The following is a 19,279-nucleotide window of genomic DNA, read 5'->3' as shown; positions in this document are numbered from 1 at the left end:
ATTATATTCCACTGAACAAGTTGACAGTCTTTTCTTCCCATGTAAAAATAAAATTGAAAGTCCCTTTCTGTGACATTACAAGTATCAGAGCATGAAATATATCCATTGAAAACAGTCATTGTGATGTTAAGATTGTCAAATTACATAAATACAAAGAAAAAAAAATTGGAAAAGAAACCATGAGATGATACACATACTGAAAATCTAATTCTGCTTCAATATCCTCTTTAACAAATAGACATTTTAACATGTGACATTGGTTTATTTGGTCAATAAATGCTTCTCATTTAGGAGACAATCAGGAAGCACCTATTAGAAGTCAATGATTTATACCAATTTGTACTCTCATCATTTAAAAATATATATATTTATTTTTATCCAACCTGCCTTCCTCTTCAGAAATTATCTCATATATACAGTCAAGGTAAGACATAGATAATTAATGCTAACAATTGAAATTTAAGCTCCATGAAGGCAGAGGTTTATTATTATTTGGTTTACCCCTGAATCTCAAGCATTTAGAACACTGCCCAGCCCACAGAGGTAGTCAGTAAGTGGCTTGTTGAATCCTTGGTGTCTGTTGGATTTCATTATATTACCAAAAGCAGTTATTTTAGTGCTTCTTTCTGATAACAAATATCAATAGCAATTCATTCCACCTACTTCAGAGTAAAGACCAACCATTAGGATTTGGTTGAAGCATTCACAAAAAACGGGACCAGACCCAGACAAAAAAGAAAAAGAATGCCCAAAAGCATTTTCTAGAAAGGGAATATGAAGGCTTATCTTGAGGGAGAAATAAAGAGAAGAAAAAAATGCACACAGGTTCCAAAATAGGGAGAAAGTTTTGTGTTTTAGACACTGAGCAATTTCCTTTAGGAAAAAAATATTCTGCTTAAATATTCAAAATTATTTATTAGTCATCTTTTCTTTGCTGTTTATTTTACTTTCCATTTTCTTTCTCTCTTTTCCTTTCTTTATTTTCCCCTCCCTCTTTTCTCTTTTTTCTTTTCTTTTCTTTTTTTTTTCCTTTTTCTTTCTTTTTTTTTTAAATTTTAACAGATCCGTGGTGGAAAACTGATGATCTCCAATACCCGGAAAAGCGATGCAGGGATGTATACCTGTGTTGGCACCAATATGGTGGGAGAAAGAGACAGTGATCCAGCAGAGCTGACTGTCTTTGGTAAAACTCACTTTCAATTCTAAATTGCTATTTATATATAATTCTCCTTTGATGTTTATTATATTCCTTGTTACTAAATATCAGGTTGTATAGGGATGAAAGATTTCATCTGAAGAAAAATAGAACTTTGAAACAATAATTCATTTATTTTATTCATATATATTTATAGGATTTGCTTTTCATCAGAATGCAAAAACTTGATCTTTCTCAAATTCTGTTTGAGATATTATATCTGTCTAAAATTTATTCACTGTAATGTACTTATCAAGTATCTTTTATGTGCAAAACAGAGGGTACTTTTTTTGGTTTTCTTCTTTTTTATTAGTACAGTGCAAACATATTTCACTTGCTTTCTACTTTAAAATTTTTCAAATTGAAATATTTACAGTGTAGCTTTGATTTTAAAAACTAGCTAACTACATATGCACACACATACATAAATACATACATGTAATCAAAATTAGAAACAAACAAACAAACAAATAAACTGTCTTGCTGATGCAGGGAGGCTGGGTCTAAGAACCCAGGGGAAGATCCCACAGGACCAGCCAAGAGGGTCCTTGGCTTCACTCAGGATAGAAATCCAACGTGAGCCAGAGAAAGTGAAAATAGAGTTTATTGTATAGTGTAAGTGACAGACAGAAGAGCAGACAAAATGTCTGGGAGACTCGGAAAGAAGAATGAGTTCTGTTGTTGCTTATAGCTAGGGGTAAATATTAGAAAAGAGTCTGGGGTAGGGGCGCCTGGGTGGCTCAGTGGGTTAAGCCTCTGCCTTTGGCTGAGGTCATGATCCCAGGGTCCTGGGATCAAGCCCTGCAACAGGTTCTCTGCTCAGCAGGGAGCCTGCCCCCCGACACCCCTCTCTCTGCCTGCCTCTCTGTCTACTTGTGATCTCTGTCAAATGAATAAATAAAATCTTTAAAAAAAAAAAGAAAAGAAAAGAGTCTGGAGTATGTGTTCCTCCAGGAGTCCAGAGTAGGGTCAATCACGGGCAAGTACTGGGTGAACAATAGGTGTTACTCCATAAATTACCGAGAGTAGGGATATTGATGCCAGCATCAGTTATGCTTAGTTTGAAGCTAACCTCCTGGGACATTTTGGGATCAGGTTTTCTTAGGTGTTAACAGGTGTTTGGGATCTAAGACAAAAACTCAGAATGATTAACTTTCTTGCTACCCCCTTGAAGTGGGAACAGAGCTTCTTTTGGAACATATGGAATATGAGTAAATGGGGCCTCCCAGAAAAACAGCAGAGATGGAAACATTGTAAAATGGAGTCCCTTCAGCTTCCCTAGTTCATGGCTATTATATTCATGTTTCTTTAGATTTAAGAACCCAGGGACTCTATTGGAATAACATGATTAATGAACTAAACTCGATTACACGTGGAGGTGCTTCAGTGGCAACTGGTTGGTATCAGCTCCAGTCTTGATGGGAGGAGATGAAGCCCCACTTTGTGCTCCAGACTGGGCGCGGTACCTCCGTCAGAAAAACAACCAACCCACCCCCACACACACACTCACATATCTTGATTAGATCTGTATCAGAGGAATTGTGGAGAAAGCACTAGGAAGGAGAGAACAGAGGATTACAAAAATAGCAGAGTAAACAAAAAAAGAAAAGATTATAGGGCAGCTGTGGAAAACTGAAAGAGAAATGAAGTGACAGAAAATTAGGAAAATCTTAACATTTCCTAACGATATTGGAAAATGAAACATTCCTTTAGAAGTCATTGAAGTCCCATTTAAGTCTATGTAGGAATACACACAAACACACACACACACACACACATATATATACATATATATACACACACATACATATGTTTATCTATCTCTGTTTTGAAAGATTTAACTATTGTTGATATGTGATTTTTTTAAAAAGATTTATTTATTTACTTACTTACTTTTGAGACAGTGAGCATGAGAATGTGAGCAGGGGGATGGGCAGAGGAAGAGAGAATCTCCAACAGACCAGCAGACTCCCTGCTGCGTGTGGAGCCCAACACCGGGCTCAATCCCATGGCCCTGAGATCATGAGCTGAGCAGAAACCAAGAGTGAGATGCCCAACCAATTGAGCCACCCAGGCGCCCCATATTTTGTGATTTTTTTTAACACAACAAATAAGTGTGATTTTTAAATAAATTTTTGTGCCGGCAAAATAATCTTCTGGGTTTATGAATTATGGAAAGATTTTATTGCTGGTCCTGACTCCCGAACATGTTTGAGGGTAGCTTCAGAATCCTGCACGCTTTCTGAAAGAAATTTCTTTTGCAGTTTGAGAAGTGCCATCCCGTGGTGTAACGGGAGTGCCACGACGCCAAAGAGCCATATTATGATTTCCATCACATTTAGAGTGTTAAGATGTGCTTTCTGAATATGGACTTGAGTGCAATCCTCTCTTTCCAATCACTCTAAGTACCGAGTAATCTCTGGTAATATTCCTTATGGATACTAAGCAGCTTGAAGTCCCAAATGACAGAACCCAGAGAAATCCCATAGTTCATTAAAGGAATTGAGTAGTAAAAATAAAATTGTTCAAAGTATGCACGTAAATTTCTGTCCTGCAGAGCTCAGACAAGTATCAGTTTGCCCTTAAATTTCATGCAGTCAGCCTTAAGAGTCTCAAAATGTGTTTCGCTCCATAATGAATAAAATACAGTTTTGCCTGGTAAGATATGAAATTAGTGGTCGCTGAACATTAGCATTGAAAACCCACAAGTGCAGCTGTTCTATTTAAAGAAACACTCATTACTATTTTTCTGTAACTGCCCACAAGCTTTGGAACAGAAAAATGTTGCATTATAACAGTTCATACTGCCTTCAGAAGGAAATTGAAAGAGTTTAATATCATTACCCAAGCAATCAGCCTTACCAGAACGTGACTGTGTTATGAAATATTCACCCTATATTCCCTAATGGTGGGACAAGAACTACAGGAGATCCTTAAATATGGTGGGACTTACAGTGGAACTTCTAAATTTTCTTGAAAATAGCTCTAAACCAAAAAGATTGAATTTGTCTAGTGTCCGTACCTCTGGAAGAATTGATTTAAGAAGCTGAGAACGTTTATCTAATGGTGTAAACTAGTCAAACTAACCCAAGGGGTTCTAAGTACAATATGAAGTTGGAGAAAAAAAACTCAAAAATTTCCATTACTGATAAGAAAACAACATATCTAGAAATAAAAGATAAAAATAGTAGTGATTGTCCAATTCAAGGACATGACCAGGATTGCATGAGAGAAAGGTCCCTTCTGTACTTTGCTCAATTCTGAGAGGAAAGAACTAGTGTGCTATGAATAGTGGAGACTTCCTTACGTTATTTTGGTGCTTTTCTGTCCAGTACACATTTTCTAATAAACTTCTTTGCATTTCATCATTGTTAGATATTATTATTTCCAACCCAGGGTTTATAAACCTATAACTGGTTACACTTTACCCCTCCCCGACTTTCGATTTTATTCTCAAGTAGCAGCAATTCTCCTTTAAAAAATTTGGCTACTGTAACCTCTCTGCAGCTACAGAAAATTTTTACAGAAAATTAAAATATGTTATACAGAAAAAGTAACCAATAGTATTAATTGTTCAAAAAATACAATTCATTTATAAATGACAAGGGAAAACAGAAAAAAGAGTTACAGTAGATCTTGGTTAATACAAAAGCCTTTGGCAAGTATTTGGATTCTTCATTTTCAAATTGCTACTCTGCCATTCGCCATGCATCATTTTTTCCTATTAGTTCTTTAATATTTGTTGGCCATAGTTAACAGCTTTGTTAAGGGGCAGTACCAAATCTAAAATTAAGAATTAGGCATGACAGTGTTAATGGATACTAAAATCTGAGAAACACTCCAGTTGCCTTCATAAAGAATACTCCCTAACACTTTACATATGTGAATCAACTTCTAAATGTCCTGCAGTCAGAGAAACTAGATGCATAATTAAATTTCTAATTATAGGTAAGTTTGGGCTATCTGTTATCCAAAATTTAAGTGTCAGTTAAAAATAACAATTTTTTAAATGATTTTTATTTATTTATTTTTAAAATATTTTATTTATTTACTTGAGAAGGAGAGGGAGCATAAGAAAGGTGGAGAGGCAGAGTGACAAGCAGACTCCCCACTGAGTGCTGGTCATGAAATCATGACCCGAGCCACAATCAGACACTTAACCTACTGAGCCACCCAGGTGCCCTTGAAAAGATTTTTTATTTTTTTTTTAATTTTTATTTTTTAAAGATTTCTATTTATTTATTTGAGAGAGAGAGGGAGAGAGAGAGTGCACAGAGGAGAGTGAGAGGCATAAGCTGGCTTTCTGGTGAGTGGAGAGAGCCTGACTTGATCCCAGAACCCTGAGAACATGACCTGAGTGTCAGGCAGATGCTTAACTGACTGAGCCACCCAGGTGCCTGGTCCCTTAAGTGATTTTTAAATGTTTATCAAAGTAATCCATGAAAAAAATGTTTCATATGTTATACTTCTAATAGACTGAAAATAAAATGCAGAAATGTCTAGCCCTACCCCTCCTTCCAACACACACACACATACACATGCACATAGGCCTCATCTTTGAGCATTTCTACAAGCTTGTGTCGTTTTTTTCTTCTGAGATTTATTTCCATGTTACTAAATATGTCCTTATTCTGTAGTTTTATGCATTATTTTGACTTCCTATTTGTAAGATGGTGGTTTGGCTCACATATATCCCCTTCCCCACCTTCTCACCTCCACTTTCCCGTCTATCTGTCCTTCCGTATATTGACTTTAGAAACATTGGTTGTATTAAGATTCAGAATTTGAGTTATGATAACCATGTAAATATGGACTGAACTTAGTGTTTGCTATGATGATGGCATTTCTCTTCTGGCATTTATTTGTTCTTGAGTTAGTAATAAACCTATTTTTTTCCCTTTTATGGGTGTTCATCTACATCTGTCATGAGTTCTTGAAATCTCTAACAGAAGGTTTAAAGTCCTCTAAATTCTACTTAGCTATTAAGTCCCCCTTTGTACAGCCTTCTTGGAGGCCTCAGACCTCCTGCCAATCTGACTGGGCTACTTCAGATCTCCTCCAGAAGCTCATGCTGATGGATATTTATCTCCCTTTTTCTCTCATGCTGGATTTTGTTTCCTGCACTCTGCTTTTGTTTCTGTAAGTCCTGTATCAGAAGAGTGTTTCTCTCCTGCCTTCTATTTGACTACAGCTTAGAGCAAATTTCAGGGCAAAATGCATGTATTCTTTCTGAAACTTAATTGATACTTTGGCTGGTTATAAAATTCTAGTTTAAAAAAACATTGGTCAGAATATTAAAATCACCACTTCAAAATCATTCAGCTTCTGTTGCTGCTCTGAGAAGTCTACTGAGCTTCTGACTCCTATGTGATCAGTTTTCTCTCTTTCTTTTTTTCTCTTTCTGGTTCTAGTACTGTATCTTTATTCCAGTGTTCTGAAATGTTTTAATACTATGCCTTCACTTGGCACTTTTTTCATTTATTTGCTGATGAGCAATTGTAATTTAAATTAATTAAGGGAGTTATACTCTCACATCTTTTTTTTTTTTTAATTTTTTTTTTAATTTTTTATTTTTTATAAACATATATTTTTATCCCCAGGGGTACAGGTCTGTGAATCACCAGGTTTACACACTTCACAGCACTCACCAATTAAGGGAGTTATACTCTCACATCTTTTTTATTCAAATCATGTATTTGTTAATTTGATGTTAAACCTCCAGGTCTTTTTTTTTTTTTCTTTCATTCTTCCTTATTTATTATATTCTATTCTTGTTTCATGGATAGGTTAAATTATTTTGCATCTTAGGACCTTACTAATCCTTTTTTCAAATATAATTTTCTTGTGATGCTTCCTGCTTTTATTTCTTCTGACTTACTCCCTCCCCCCTTTCCTACATTACTGTATCTTTAACACTGGAGGCTTTCTTCAAATGGCCAGTGATCTATTGTTGTTCATTCATATTTAACTGCTGTTCACCAAAAAGACTATTGGAATCTCTGTGTCAGTTGATGGCTTTCAGGGTAGGGTAATCAAATTGAGAAGTAGCCATTTCACTGGAGATGAATACAGAGGATGGAGCTGGTGATGTTGATTTCCAGTTATTAGAGGAAAGATTATAGGCAGTGGTGGCCTGAGTATAGTTGAGATACTGGGAGACAAAGCTGTGTGAGAAGATATCTTGGTACCAAACCTTAGGAAATGTCTAAGTTTTATGGATAACCTGTGACCTTCATGTAAGAATTCCAAATATAAGGCATCATTAAAATTAAGATAATTATTGAGAGCAATATAGTTCTTTTAAATATTGTTTACTTGCAAACGTTAGAACAGCATAATATTTCTTGTTCATTCTCTCATTCAACAAAATTCTACTGAGCACCTCGTATGTGCCAGGCCCTATTTAAGTGTTTAGTAAAGTAATAAAATGAGTAGCCGTATGCCGTGCTTTTGGTGGACCTGTTGCATTACATTATCAGCAAGAGCATGAAACTACGGTGAGTGAAGCATTTCCTCCTCCGAAAACATTTACCTATGTTTGTCTTTGCTTCACAGGATGATTTCTCTCAGACAAACAAAATTCTTGGCAAGAAAATAAATTAATGCACCCAGGATTCATTTAATCACATTCAGACAGACTGATCATTATCATCTGGTCTGTTTTGAAGGGCACAGTGATTCACATTCAGTGGCTATCATAACCCCATCCCCTCATGCCTGCCCAATTAAATAAAAAGAGACATACTAAGGCTAGCCATCTGACTTCCCATTTTAATAGACACCATAAGGTGGCGAGTGCTTCTGAGTCAGCTGAAGTTAAAGATAAGGTTTACAAGCACTGGTCAGCTCTACTGTCCTTTTATTGCATAGCTGTGGTCGTATGGGACTTAAAGGACTCTACCTACATGATTACTGCTGCAACACCACTTTTGTAATGTCAAACAAAGTTTTTTTTTAACATTGTTAAGATGATCCCAGTAATAGCTGTCATGACACAGCCATTGCCAATTTTATCACCCGAGTCAAGGACTGCCGGCAGTTGAAAACGGAAATTTGTTCACTGGGGATTTAATTTCCTTCATTGTCCCATGTAAATAAGAAACTTAAGAGAGATTATGCAACCACATTTCAGACTTACCGTATTTTGTATGAAAGCGAACATTTTGTTTTCAGAACATTATTGACACGACCATAGTGAGACTTGGCATTTGATGTTATTACAGCCCTACAGAGTTGGATTTTCCAGAATTCCAATTTGAGATTAAATTGACCTGACTACTTGAAAGCTGTACTTTACATGGTACCACACTGCCAAACAACACTAACGTCTCAAGAGAGATTAACCCTGTAAGCAAGTTATACAGGTGATTCAAATCCAGTTAATTTCACATTAAAAAAAAATGTTAATTGCATTGGCAAAGACATTGCCTCCGATCATTCAATGGCTATATAATTAGGGATCAGGCCATTCAGAGGGACTCTGATCTAATTGATAAGCAGTCAGAAAACAGCCCTTGAGATTTCTCCCCCTGATTTTCAGTATGTGATCAGACATAAGGTGGTAACGTGGAAAAATCAGTGACCTTATTTTACATGCCTCAAAATTAAGTTTGCTCATGATTTAGTAGTTCAAGATGTTTTCACCTATATTTAATTGTGCAAAACTTCCTTCGTGGGCATTAATGAGTACTGAATATGATTACTTATCAACTTACTTTCTAACACTTATAACTTTGCATTTATTTGCAGATGATTTTGACACAAAACAGCAAACCCCAAGACATTTCCTTGTAATTTTTGCAAATAGTGTCTGAAAGGGGCATGGCTTTATGTTTGGTTCATGATAACAGTGGTCACTGCAGTGGCAAAGCCTTCAAAAATATGCTTTCTACCTGGACAACTTCTTTGGTCTTTAATATTCATATTTCTAGTTCTCATATGTTCTGGAAATAAAGTCTAGTTAAGGAAACTGGAAAATAATTCTTATAAAAAAACATATTTCCATTTAAATAAATGTAGGCAAACCTACAGTTTTTAACATACTGTTTTTTGTAGGCAGTTAAAATTGAGGTAGAAGGTGAATTTAGTATAATTAGCAGAAAACAATTGGAATAATGAATAATACAATTTAGAGATAATTACTATAATGGGTGCTGTGGAAATTCCCAGAATAATACTTTAAAAGTTGTGACCAGACTCTAATGTATTAGTAAATGTCTATGTCACTTTGTTGAAAGGTACAACTGAAGATACTCAAGTATGAAACCCAACTTGATGTGCCCTATATGTGCAAATGACTTTTATCTGGCTTATTCTTTGCATTGTCTTTTTTTTTCCCCCATCAATTGAATTACATTTTCCCTCATGAGCCAATGTTAGGCTTCCAAAAATTCTATACCACATACTCCCCTATGGTTATCTAGTTGCTAGGCAACTAGACTCTGCTTGAGGGCAGAAGGAAATAGTGCAAGTTCATTGCGAAGTTGGCCACCCCTGCTGAGTTCATCAGAACAGCAGCAGGGGATCCTGTATCTTCCTTCTTCTTGAAATTATAAATTAGGTGCTTCCACGTGTCCCCATACAAAACAGTGGGGCTTAGAACACATAGGATAGCCAAAAAACCCTCAAGGATCCTGACAGTGTCCCAAGGATGAAGAAACAACTTTGCCTTTAATAACTCTGGTATTGTAACAAATCTAATGTAAAGTTTGCCCTTTGGATTAATTACATTCATATGTTGCAATTTTGTGACAAGTAGCATCTTAAAGGAAGCATACAAAAATTTGGCCTGAAAAATATCCATGTGTGTTTTAATGGAACTAGTCTCACGTACTGTTATAGAAATTAATTCGTAGTTAGTATCATGTCATGGAAATTTTCTGTGTTACATAGATGACAGAGAGAGAGGGATAACTTTATCATTCCAATGACCTACTAGTTTAGCAACATATGAATCTGCCACAATTTTTCTTAAAAGCACTCATTTTCCAATACTCCCAGTGTTGCTACAATGATCCTATGTAGTTCTTCTTTTTTTGTTGCAGTTATCAATTATCAAAATTATTCTTTTCTCCAATATTCACATTTTCTTTCTTTTTCTTATTGATCATTAATGTTGCCATGTCCATCTTATTTCTGATTTTAGTAAGCATGTTTTTAGCATATTATTTTTAAAAAGTTTTGCATTTGATTTCTGATAAAATATCTTCCCCATGCTTAAGAAGTTTTGATTCCTTTTTATTCATTTTTTAAATCCAAGAGCTTTTCAATATCTACAGATGTAATCATATTTTTTTCTTTTTCCCTTCTAATATGTAAGCAGGCTCCTTTAACTTCTTCTTTTTTTTTTTTTTTAGATTTATTTACTTGACAGAGACACAGAAGGAGAAGGAACACAAACAGGGGGAGTGGAATGAGAGAGGGAGAAGCAGGCTTCTTGCTGAGCAGGGAGCCCAATGTGGGACTTGGTCCTAGGACCCTGGGATCATGACCTGAGCCAAAGGCAGGAGCTTAACGACTAAGCCACCCAGGTGCCCCAGAAACCTGACCACAGTGGCATAAGGATAAGGTGTTCATTTTTCTCCTATCTACCTTTTTTTTTTTTGTGATGAAAGGATCCACGTACACACACACACACACACACACCCTATAACCATACTCCACCTGCCAATTTGTTCCAATTTGCTAAATAGAAATGAGAATCTTTCTAGACTTTTCTTCTTCAACCTTCACATCTGACTGATCACTCAGTTCTGTTGTCTCTTCATTCCGTCCCCTTTTCCATATCCATAGAACCACTCTATCAGTCAAAAGCTGAAATAAGGGACGCCTGGGTGGCTCAGTTGGTTAAGCAGCTGCCTTCGGCTCAGGTCATGATCCCAGCGTCCTGGGATCGAGTCCCACATCGGGCTCCTGCTCCACAGGGAGCCTGCTTCTCCCTCTGACTCTGCCTTCCACTCTGTCTGCCTGTGCTCACTCTCACTCGCTCTCTCTCTGACAAATAAATAAAAATAAAATCTTAAAAAAAAAAAAGCTGAAATAATTTCTTACAAAAACCATTTGACCTAATTCACTACTTCATGTTTCTCTTCCAGTTCTTCCACAGACCTGCTGACACAGTCTTTTCCGCATGTTATTAAAAACGTTGCTTCTTTATTTAAAACCCTTCAGCAGCTCTCTTGCACTCCCAGGGCAGAACTCATATTCCTTGACATGGCCTATAAGACCCTTCATGGTCTCACCATTCCCTAACTAGCTTCGTCTGTCTAACTAGCTTCATCTCCCTGATGAAAAAGAAACCAAGCTCTTCACCAGCAACCAAGCTCAAAGTCTGCCATAGGAAAAGCTGTGTTAACATGTGCTAAATGAAAGAGCAGATAAGGAAAATGACTTCTCTACATATACTAGGTTGCAGCCCAACACACCCATTAGAGTCAGAGTGGGCAGGAAGAGTCTACTGACAGATGATTTCTCAATCTCAAGCCATATTAACAGTGGCTTAGCTCTCTTTTAACCTTGGTCATTGCAGCTTTTAGATGAATTGGATGAACGTTCCTAAGTGATGGGAAAGAAAAAGTTAATCCTGCTTTCTGTGCTCATGATTCACTTGTGCTGTTAGCATTCCAAGCGTTCACACAAGGATACTCTACTTACCCTGTTGCCCATTTGCCACCACAAACAACGGCTCAATATCAACCAGCCACTGCTAAAATAGTTTTTTGGAGCATAGAGTGTCCAGGGTTCAAAAGGATCATGCTAAATCGGGGCACCTGAGTGACTCAGTCAGTTGAGGAACCGACTCTTGATTTGGTCTCAGGTCGTGATCTTGGGGTTGTGGAATGGAGTCCCAAGACAGTCTCCATGCTCAGTGCGGAGTCCCTCTGCTCCTCCCCAACTCATGCTGTCCTCTCTTTCTTCCAAATAAACAAATAAAGTCTTTTTTAAAAAAAGGATGATAGTAAATCATTCCATCCAACATGCAGATTTATTCTGCTGTCTTTGAGGGAGGGGGCTCTAGCTGACTACCTAAAGTCTTTAGGAGCAAACTTTTTTTTCCTTCCAAGTTTGTATGGGTTATTTCTAAATTCTGTGTTTAAAAAAGCACTCCATGGGGGCACCTGTGTGGCTCAGTAGGTTAAAGCCTCTGCCTTCAGCTCAGGTCATGATCCCAGGGTTCTGGGATCAAGCCCCGCATCTGGCTCTCTGCTCCGTGGGGAGCCTGCTTCTCTCTCTCTCTCGCTCTCGCTCTCTGCCTTTCTGCCTACTTGTGATCTTTGTCAAATAAATAAATAAAATCTTTAAAAAAAAAAAAAAAAGCACTCCATGAAAAGTTCTGTTTGCCTGTTTCACAGCTTGGGATTTTGAGGTCTCAGAGTGCAAATACGTAAGCATATGCAGGCTGCTCTTTTAGAGAAAATTTTGATCCATACTGTCAGCTTCACTAGGGAGAGATGGAGTTGTCTTCCTTCTGAATGCCAATGATTGTTGACTTTACTGCAATACTATATGTCTCCTGCAACTTACGCATTTATTTTATAAATACAGATTTTTATTTAGACAATAAAATTATATACTTCCTTCCTATACTCTTAATATATGCTATTTGAAGTGATTTATTTTCTTTAAAGTTTCCTTGCTAAATATGTTTTCGTTTTGTTGCCATTTGTTTGACGTTTTTAAATTGGGTTTGAAACTAGAGTCTTAAGTGACTAAATACGGCCATATGGCCAGATAAACTGTGTCAATTCCCAATGGATTTCATCTTTCTTTTCCCTGACTTCTCTTTCTACTTCAGTAAGTAGCACTATTGGACTCTCTATGATTTGGAGACATGTGCTAATAAATACTTAAATGGTAATGTTTACTGTATCAGACCATTGTCAGAAAGGGAAGAAACTAGGTAAGAACTTACAGTGCTTAGAAATCCATAAAGCGACTGTGTTTTATATTTCTGTTAGGTGGTAATATTTTTATGGACAGGGATTGATTGTTTTCCTAGCCTTATGTAGAGGGGTACTGAAATGCAGAGTAAGGAGGATAGGTGCAAAGTAACAACAACAAAAAAAAAATAAAGGGGAGGAGAATGAAAACAGACTACTAGAAAAATAAACATAAAAGTTAGGTAAAGAAAAAATCTGGAACACTAAGAAGATAATTGGAATGGTCCCAGAAAACTATATATGATTTTAAATAGTTTAAAATAATTATTAATATCAGTTTTTTTGACGAGAAAAAGTCAGATTGACAGCTTATTTATTTAAGAAAAAAATCAGGGAGAGAGATTTTTTTTACATGAAGTGAAAACATTCATGGATATTTGGGGTCCTTGTGAAATGATAGCCTATCTGGGAAAACTTAGATAACACTGATATGTGAGAGCACAATGTTTTTGTTTGTCTTCTCTAACATTCTTTTTTTTTTTTTTTAAGTCTTTATTTTAACTCTGGTTAATGCTAGCATTCTTGATGGAGAATTAAGATTAGTTTCCTTTTCGATATTTTCCATTGGTTTCAACTCTTAACTTTCTCATTCAGCCATTGTGATAGATTCAAGTGATCATTTTTTATCTCTTTCCTTCTTTCTGTGGAATTCAGTGTTCAGATTTTTTATGACAGGATTTACATGATTTGGCTCAGGAATTCATTGAAAAATCAATTTAATATTTTCCAAAAGACTGTATGGTGTTTCATATAAACCAGAGCTATCTCTGTATTCCAAAATATTTTATTTTATTCAATTACATTGGATTCATAAGGTCTAATCAAGACACATTCGAGATTCAGAGTTCTGTTTTTTCTATAATGTACTTAAAACATGCACAACATTCATTTTGTTTTACCATTGTTGCTTTTTTTTTTTTTTTTTTCTTCTTTCCTTCCTAAGAACGACCCACATTTCTCAGGAGGCCAATTAACCAGGTGGTGCTGGAGGAAGAAGCTGTAGAATTCCGTTGTCAGGTCCAGGGAGATCCTCAACCAACTGTGCGATGGAAAAAGGATGATGCCGACTTGCCAAGAGGAAGGTAAGGACATCATACACGTGGAAAATTGTTACATGACCACCGAACAATTAGGAAGAAAAAGACATCCCAATCGTACCACCGAACACTCTTATAGCCCAGTGTATTATTTCCACACATATAGTTTTTACATATGTGAGCCACGTAGCTGGTGTTTAATAATATGCCAAAGTCCTCCAGGCTTTTACTGTCACTCATTCATTGAATTTTCACATAAATGCCCAATCCGCCACTCCATCTACTATCCCCAACTATCAGCGATGCTGAAGTGGCCCTTTCCAGGTCTGCCATTCTGCTCCTGGTGAACTCTTGATTACCTAGCCTGATTGCCTCCAGTGACTGCTCTGCTACTGTGATACCTCTCTGTCTGCTGGCTACTGCCTGCCTTCCTTGGTTGTCCAGAGCCTCACTAAGCAAAGGCTGCTGCATGTAGCTTCTGGAGTGAATCAGAAGTTTCGTGTGCAACACAATAGTGAAAAGGCAGTGAATACTTGACATCACTATCCACACAGGGAATTGGTCACTTAGGGACTGCCTGCCACTTTCTCGGTCTCCATCTCTTCATGGAGATCTTCCATCTGTTTTCTATGCTTCCTATTACCCAACCCCAAACCCAGCCATTCAACTCTCTAGGGGAAGTCCAAAACTGCTTGTCATCCTTTTATAAAAATATTTAACTTTTTGGTTGTCTAAAATCTTTCTAAGACCTTGCCCTTTATGACCAAATGAGTCATTCAAGTGTTTTCAAGTGTTTTTTCTAATGAGCAAGTCTACCTTTATTTTTTTTAAGATTTTATTTATTTATTTAATACACACACACACACACACACACACACACACACAAACACACACACACAGAGCATGAGCAGGGGGAGGGGCAGAAACAGGCTTCCCGCTGAGCAGGGAGCCCTACATGGGGCTCTCTACCCCAGGACCCTGGGATTTAAGATTTGCTTTGTCTTCCCCCTAGACTTACCTTCTGAAACCATAGCCATCACTCCTACTACAATCGTCATCTGCATAAAATTTCACATCCTGTGTTTTTTGTGATTTTTTTCTAAAAAAAAGAAATTAGGTTTCATTCAACTGACTGAAATTAAACATGCTTTCACAGACATCAGGAACCTTTTTTCTGCTCTCACCAGCAACTGCTATGGGTACTTAACTGAATGTATCCCTTCATTCAAAAAACCTTGGCTTATTTATCACTAAGCCTCTGATACTGTATTTTCTAAAATTGTATCATCAAAAACACTGGTCTGAAATGGACTAAATATTAGAAAGTGAGACATTCTTTGCTATAGGAATAAAACAAGTGAAACTTTTAATTTGGTTAGTTTTTCAGATTAAATAATGGGGAAAGTCATCTCTCTGCTTCCTTTGTCACTTTGCTGTTAGACACCTTGTTTTGAAGGAGTGTTGTGGGAATTCGTGAATGTGAGATTCCTCAAGTCCTCTCAGTGAAGAAACAGGTTAAAAAGCATGAAGAGTTTATGGAGTGGCATTATTAGCATCTATCCTCTATGTATAGTTAATAATTATCCTCGAGTTTGAGAGCACTTAATGTGTAATTTTTAAATATTGATATGAATTTGAGAGATGAATTATATAGTAAAATTTGGCATAGTATAGGTGCAGGTTAGTTTCAAATTACTGGGAGTAAAAAGCCTTGTCAATTTTTTAAAAGATTTTATTTAATTATTTGAGAGACACAGAGAGAGAGAGCAGGACCAGGGGGAGCAGCAGAGAGAGCGGTAGAAGCAGACTCCCTGCTGAGCAGGGAGCCAGGTGCTGGCTCCATCCCAGGACCTGGGGATCATAACCTGAGCAGAAGGCAGATGCTTAGCCTACTGAGTCCCCCAGGCACCCCAGCTTTGTCCATTTATTTAAAAACAATCAACCTTAATTTGGAATATTTTTGGCTTTGCAGAAAAATTACAAAGATAGTACAGAGAATTCCTATATACCTAATACTCAGTTTCCCCTCTTGTTAACATCTTACATTATGATGAAACATTTGCCATTCTTAATGAACAAACACTAATGTGTAATGATTTAAGTTTATACATTCTTTTGATTTCACCAGGTTTTCCATTAATGGCTTCCTTCTGCTCCAGGATCCAATCTAGGGTATTTAGTTGGGATTTTATAGAATATTGCATTTACTTTTCATGTTTCCTTAGTCTAGTATGACAGGTCCTCAATCTTTCATTGTTTTTATGACCTTGACAGTCTTACGGGGTACTGGCCAGGTAGCCTACAGAACATTCCCCAAACTTGAATTTGTTTCGTATTTTCTCACAATTAGATTGGATTTGTGGAGTTTTAGGGAAGAAAGCCACAGAGATTGCCCTTTTGTCACATCATATCAGGGGTTACATGATATCCCTAGAACATCCGTCATGATTCTGCCATTTTTAATCATTAAACAAGATCCAGTACACAAATGTTTCAGACATGGGAAGTTGAACAAGTGTGTTGCATTTTAATGGGTCTATGTCTTTGAATTAAGGTAAAATAAAACTTAATCAAGCCCAGTTTGATTTGTTCCCAGATTTCTTTAGGCATCAGATCATAAGTCTCACACCTCTAATTGCTACAATATTCTCCGATCTTATGAAGTTCATTTGCTTCAGATTGCAAATGAGAAAAACAAAGGAAGAGTATGAATATTACATGTTTAGAACAGATGATAGAAAGGACTCTTAAGACAAGGTTGAAATTTTGAGAAATCTTACCTCCATTAACTTTCCTTAAAACATTGTCATAGGTTTCTGGCCTCTTTATTTTTCTATTACTGGCATGATATTACGACTGTGCTTTGTGTGACCAGCTAAATGTTTTTAAAGTATTAAGCAAATGGAAATGCTGCATAAGCTTTAAATTTTCCGTTAGAAAGGCTTAAAGTGAGGATCAGTGCAGTATAGAAATTGAGGTCAATATTTTTGTCACGATAGAAGCCATGTCCTCTTTCTTGAATTTTCAATCTTTAAATGGTATTTCAAAGAAGCTTATTCATTCTTAGATTTGTATTCATTAGCATAAGCTTCACTTATGCATAATGAGGGGGAAATAGACCTCTTTACTTGGTGAGGAATAACAGTAATGACTTTTAACCAACCGTAGCCTAAATCAACAACATTGATTCTATTACATTATTTAAGTCTCCGACTAGGGAGATGGCCATTGTTCTTGTGTAGGCAATTGTGTGAAGTGGTGTGGAGGATGACATTTCCTTGGCTTAACATTTAATGCAATTTGAATAAGGTTTGTGTAGTGGTTCATGCTTAACACATTTATAGTAAAGCTTTGTAGGGCAGCTGCATAGCCTGTAATTACTATGTAAGTAATATGTGACTATTTTTCTTTTGGAGACAAGAAAAGCTTTTCAGTTCAAGTTTAAATTTATGAGATGCTGTGATAGCTATTTAAACCTTCGACACAGGAGAAGATATCTGTGCCAAACTTTCAGTAACCAGAGATGAATTAAGTGCATATTTTTTTATCTTTACTGTGAAAATATTTTTTTAGTAGTACTCATATAGCTCCTTCTTTGATTTAGCCTTTAAACTCCTGACCTTTCTCAGTAACTATCTTTAATAAAATTAAAATGTACCCTTGGCGAGTTGTATTAAAGACATTTTTTTGATTAGATGAGTGTTTTGGTGAGGTGGGAAAAGTAGCAGTTCCTAAGGCCAGCAATAACCCTAATGCCCAACCAGGGAAAAGTTGTCTATTTGGCTATTTTCCATATAACAAAGAAACAAATTGGGAAGGAGCATTTACCTTATTACATGCTCCTGTCAAAATGTTAATTGTTTGCTGAAACTTCTGAAGATGCTACTGTTTCACAACTGTAAGTTTTAAGGAGAAAAAAGAAGTCATTGCTTTGATCTGTAACTATGTCAAGTATCAGTATCTTTTTCAGAGGGGCTCCATATACGTGTGCTCAAATAAGTGAAAATCGACTCCTCTATTATGGACGAGAATTTTACATACCAATATGAAAATGAAATAGGTAGACGGAATAAGATGGGGAGGTAAGGGGAAAGAGGGGAAAGATTTTATTATTTATAATGATTATTTTTTTAAAAACAGGGTTTTGTTTTGTTTTGTTTTGTTTAAGTGTAATTTAAGTGGTAGAATGTACCCTTTTCAGAATCACCTACATTTATTAAGTGCCTACTATATTTAAATGCTCACTGACAGTCTGTTTAAAAAAAGTCATTTTCATCAAGATAAATATACTGTTGTTGGTTGTTTGTTTTTTGTTAACCAGATTGGGTGATGTGGGAAAGTATTTACATACACAATACATTAAAGAAAGTCAGGACTAAAGTAATCCTAGTCTCTTCTTTGGGTACCACATTTTTTTTCTCAGGCAAACCTAGAGCTTTTTGCTAATTAATACTCTTTTGATGACTCGTGCCTTCCTCACATCTTTCCACAAAGTGTTTCATATGATAAAAGTTGCTAGTATTTATAATACTAAGACAATGTTTCATCTTAGGCTATGCTTCATCTTACTACATGGATAGTGCATATTTGTTATATCAAAATAAAAATACATATATATATATATAATATACATATATATCCTGAAGCTATATGAAAAATACCATGTATTAATATGAAAGAAACAATATAATCAATTTACAATGAAACAAATAAAAATTAAATTGAAATACACCAACAGTATTGAATAGTATTCTGAACAGTATAATTGAACAGTATTCTGTTCAATTGAATAGTAGTGAGGAGAATAAAAATATCCCTTCTCAGAAATTAGTTAAGGAGTAGTGCAATGAATCTAATTGCAATTTCTTATCTGGGCCTGTCAGTACAGATTGTATTTCAGTTAATTATTGGCAGTCTTTTAAAGAATTGCAAATAGGAGATTTAACGTACTTCATCATTCATATAATTTTGTTGTATCACCGTATAGCTAGCGCCATGATTTTTTCTATTTCATTTTTATTTATTTTCTAAACCAATTCTAAAGTGACACTAACTTTCTTAATAAAGATCTAGAGTACAGAAAGGAATGTTCATAATAGCTTGTCAGA

General features: G+C 36.2%; 1 protein-coding gene across 7 annotated transcripts in view; it reads left to right on the top strand.

Moving 5' to 3' along the window:
* ROBO2 (roundabout guidance receptor 2) overlaps positions 1–19,279 on the top strand; it is a 1,305,913-nt gene that overhangs the window by 1,129,010 nt on the left and 157,624 nt on the right. For all 7 annotated transcript variants that reach the window (XM_059392157.1, XM_059392155.1, XM_059392153.1 and 4 more), the window contains exons 4-5: positions 1,063–1,183; positions 14,078–14,216. In XM_059392157.1, the coding sequence (XP_059248140.1) occupies positions 1,063–1,183; positions 14,078–14,216 (260 nt within the window). The remainder of the gene's footprint in view (positions 1–1,062; positions 1,184–14,077; positions 14,217–19,279) is intronic.

This window comes from Mustela nigripes, chromosome 2 (assembly GCF_022355385.1).
Source record: "Mustela nigripes isolate SB6536 chromosome 2, MUSNIG.SB6536, whole genome shotgun sequence".
NCBI lineage: Eukaryota > Metazoa > Chordata > Mammalia > Carnivora > Mustelidae > Mustela > Mustela nigripes.
Note: the sequence above shows the minus strand (reverse complement) of the source record. Positions and strands in the feature narration are given on the sequence as shown.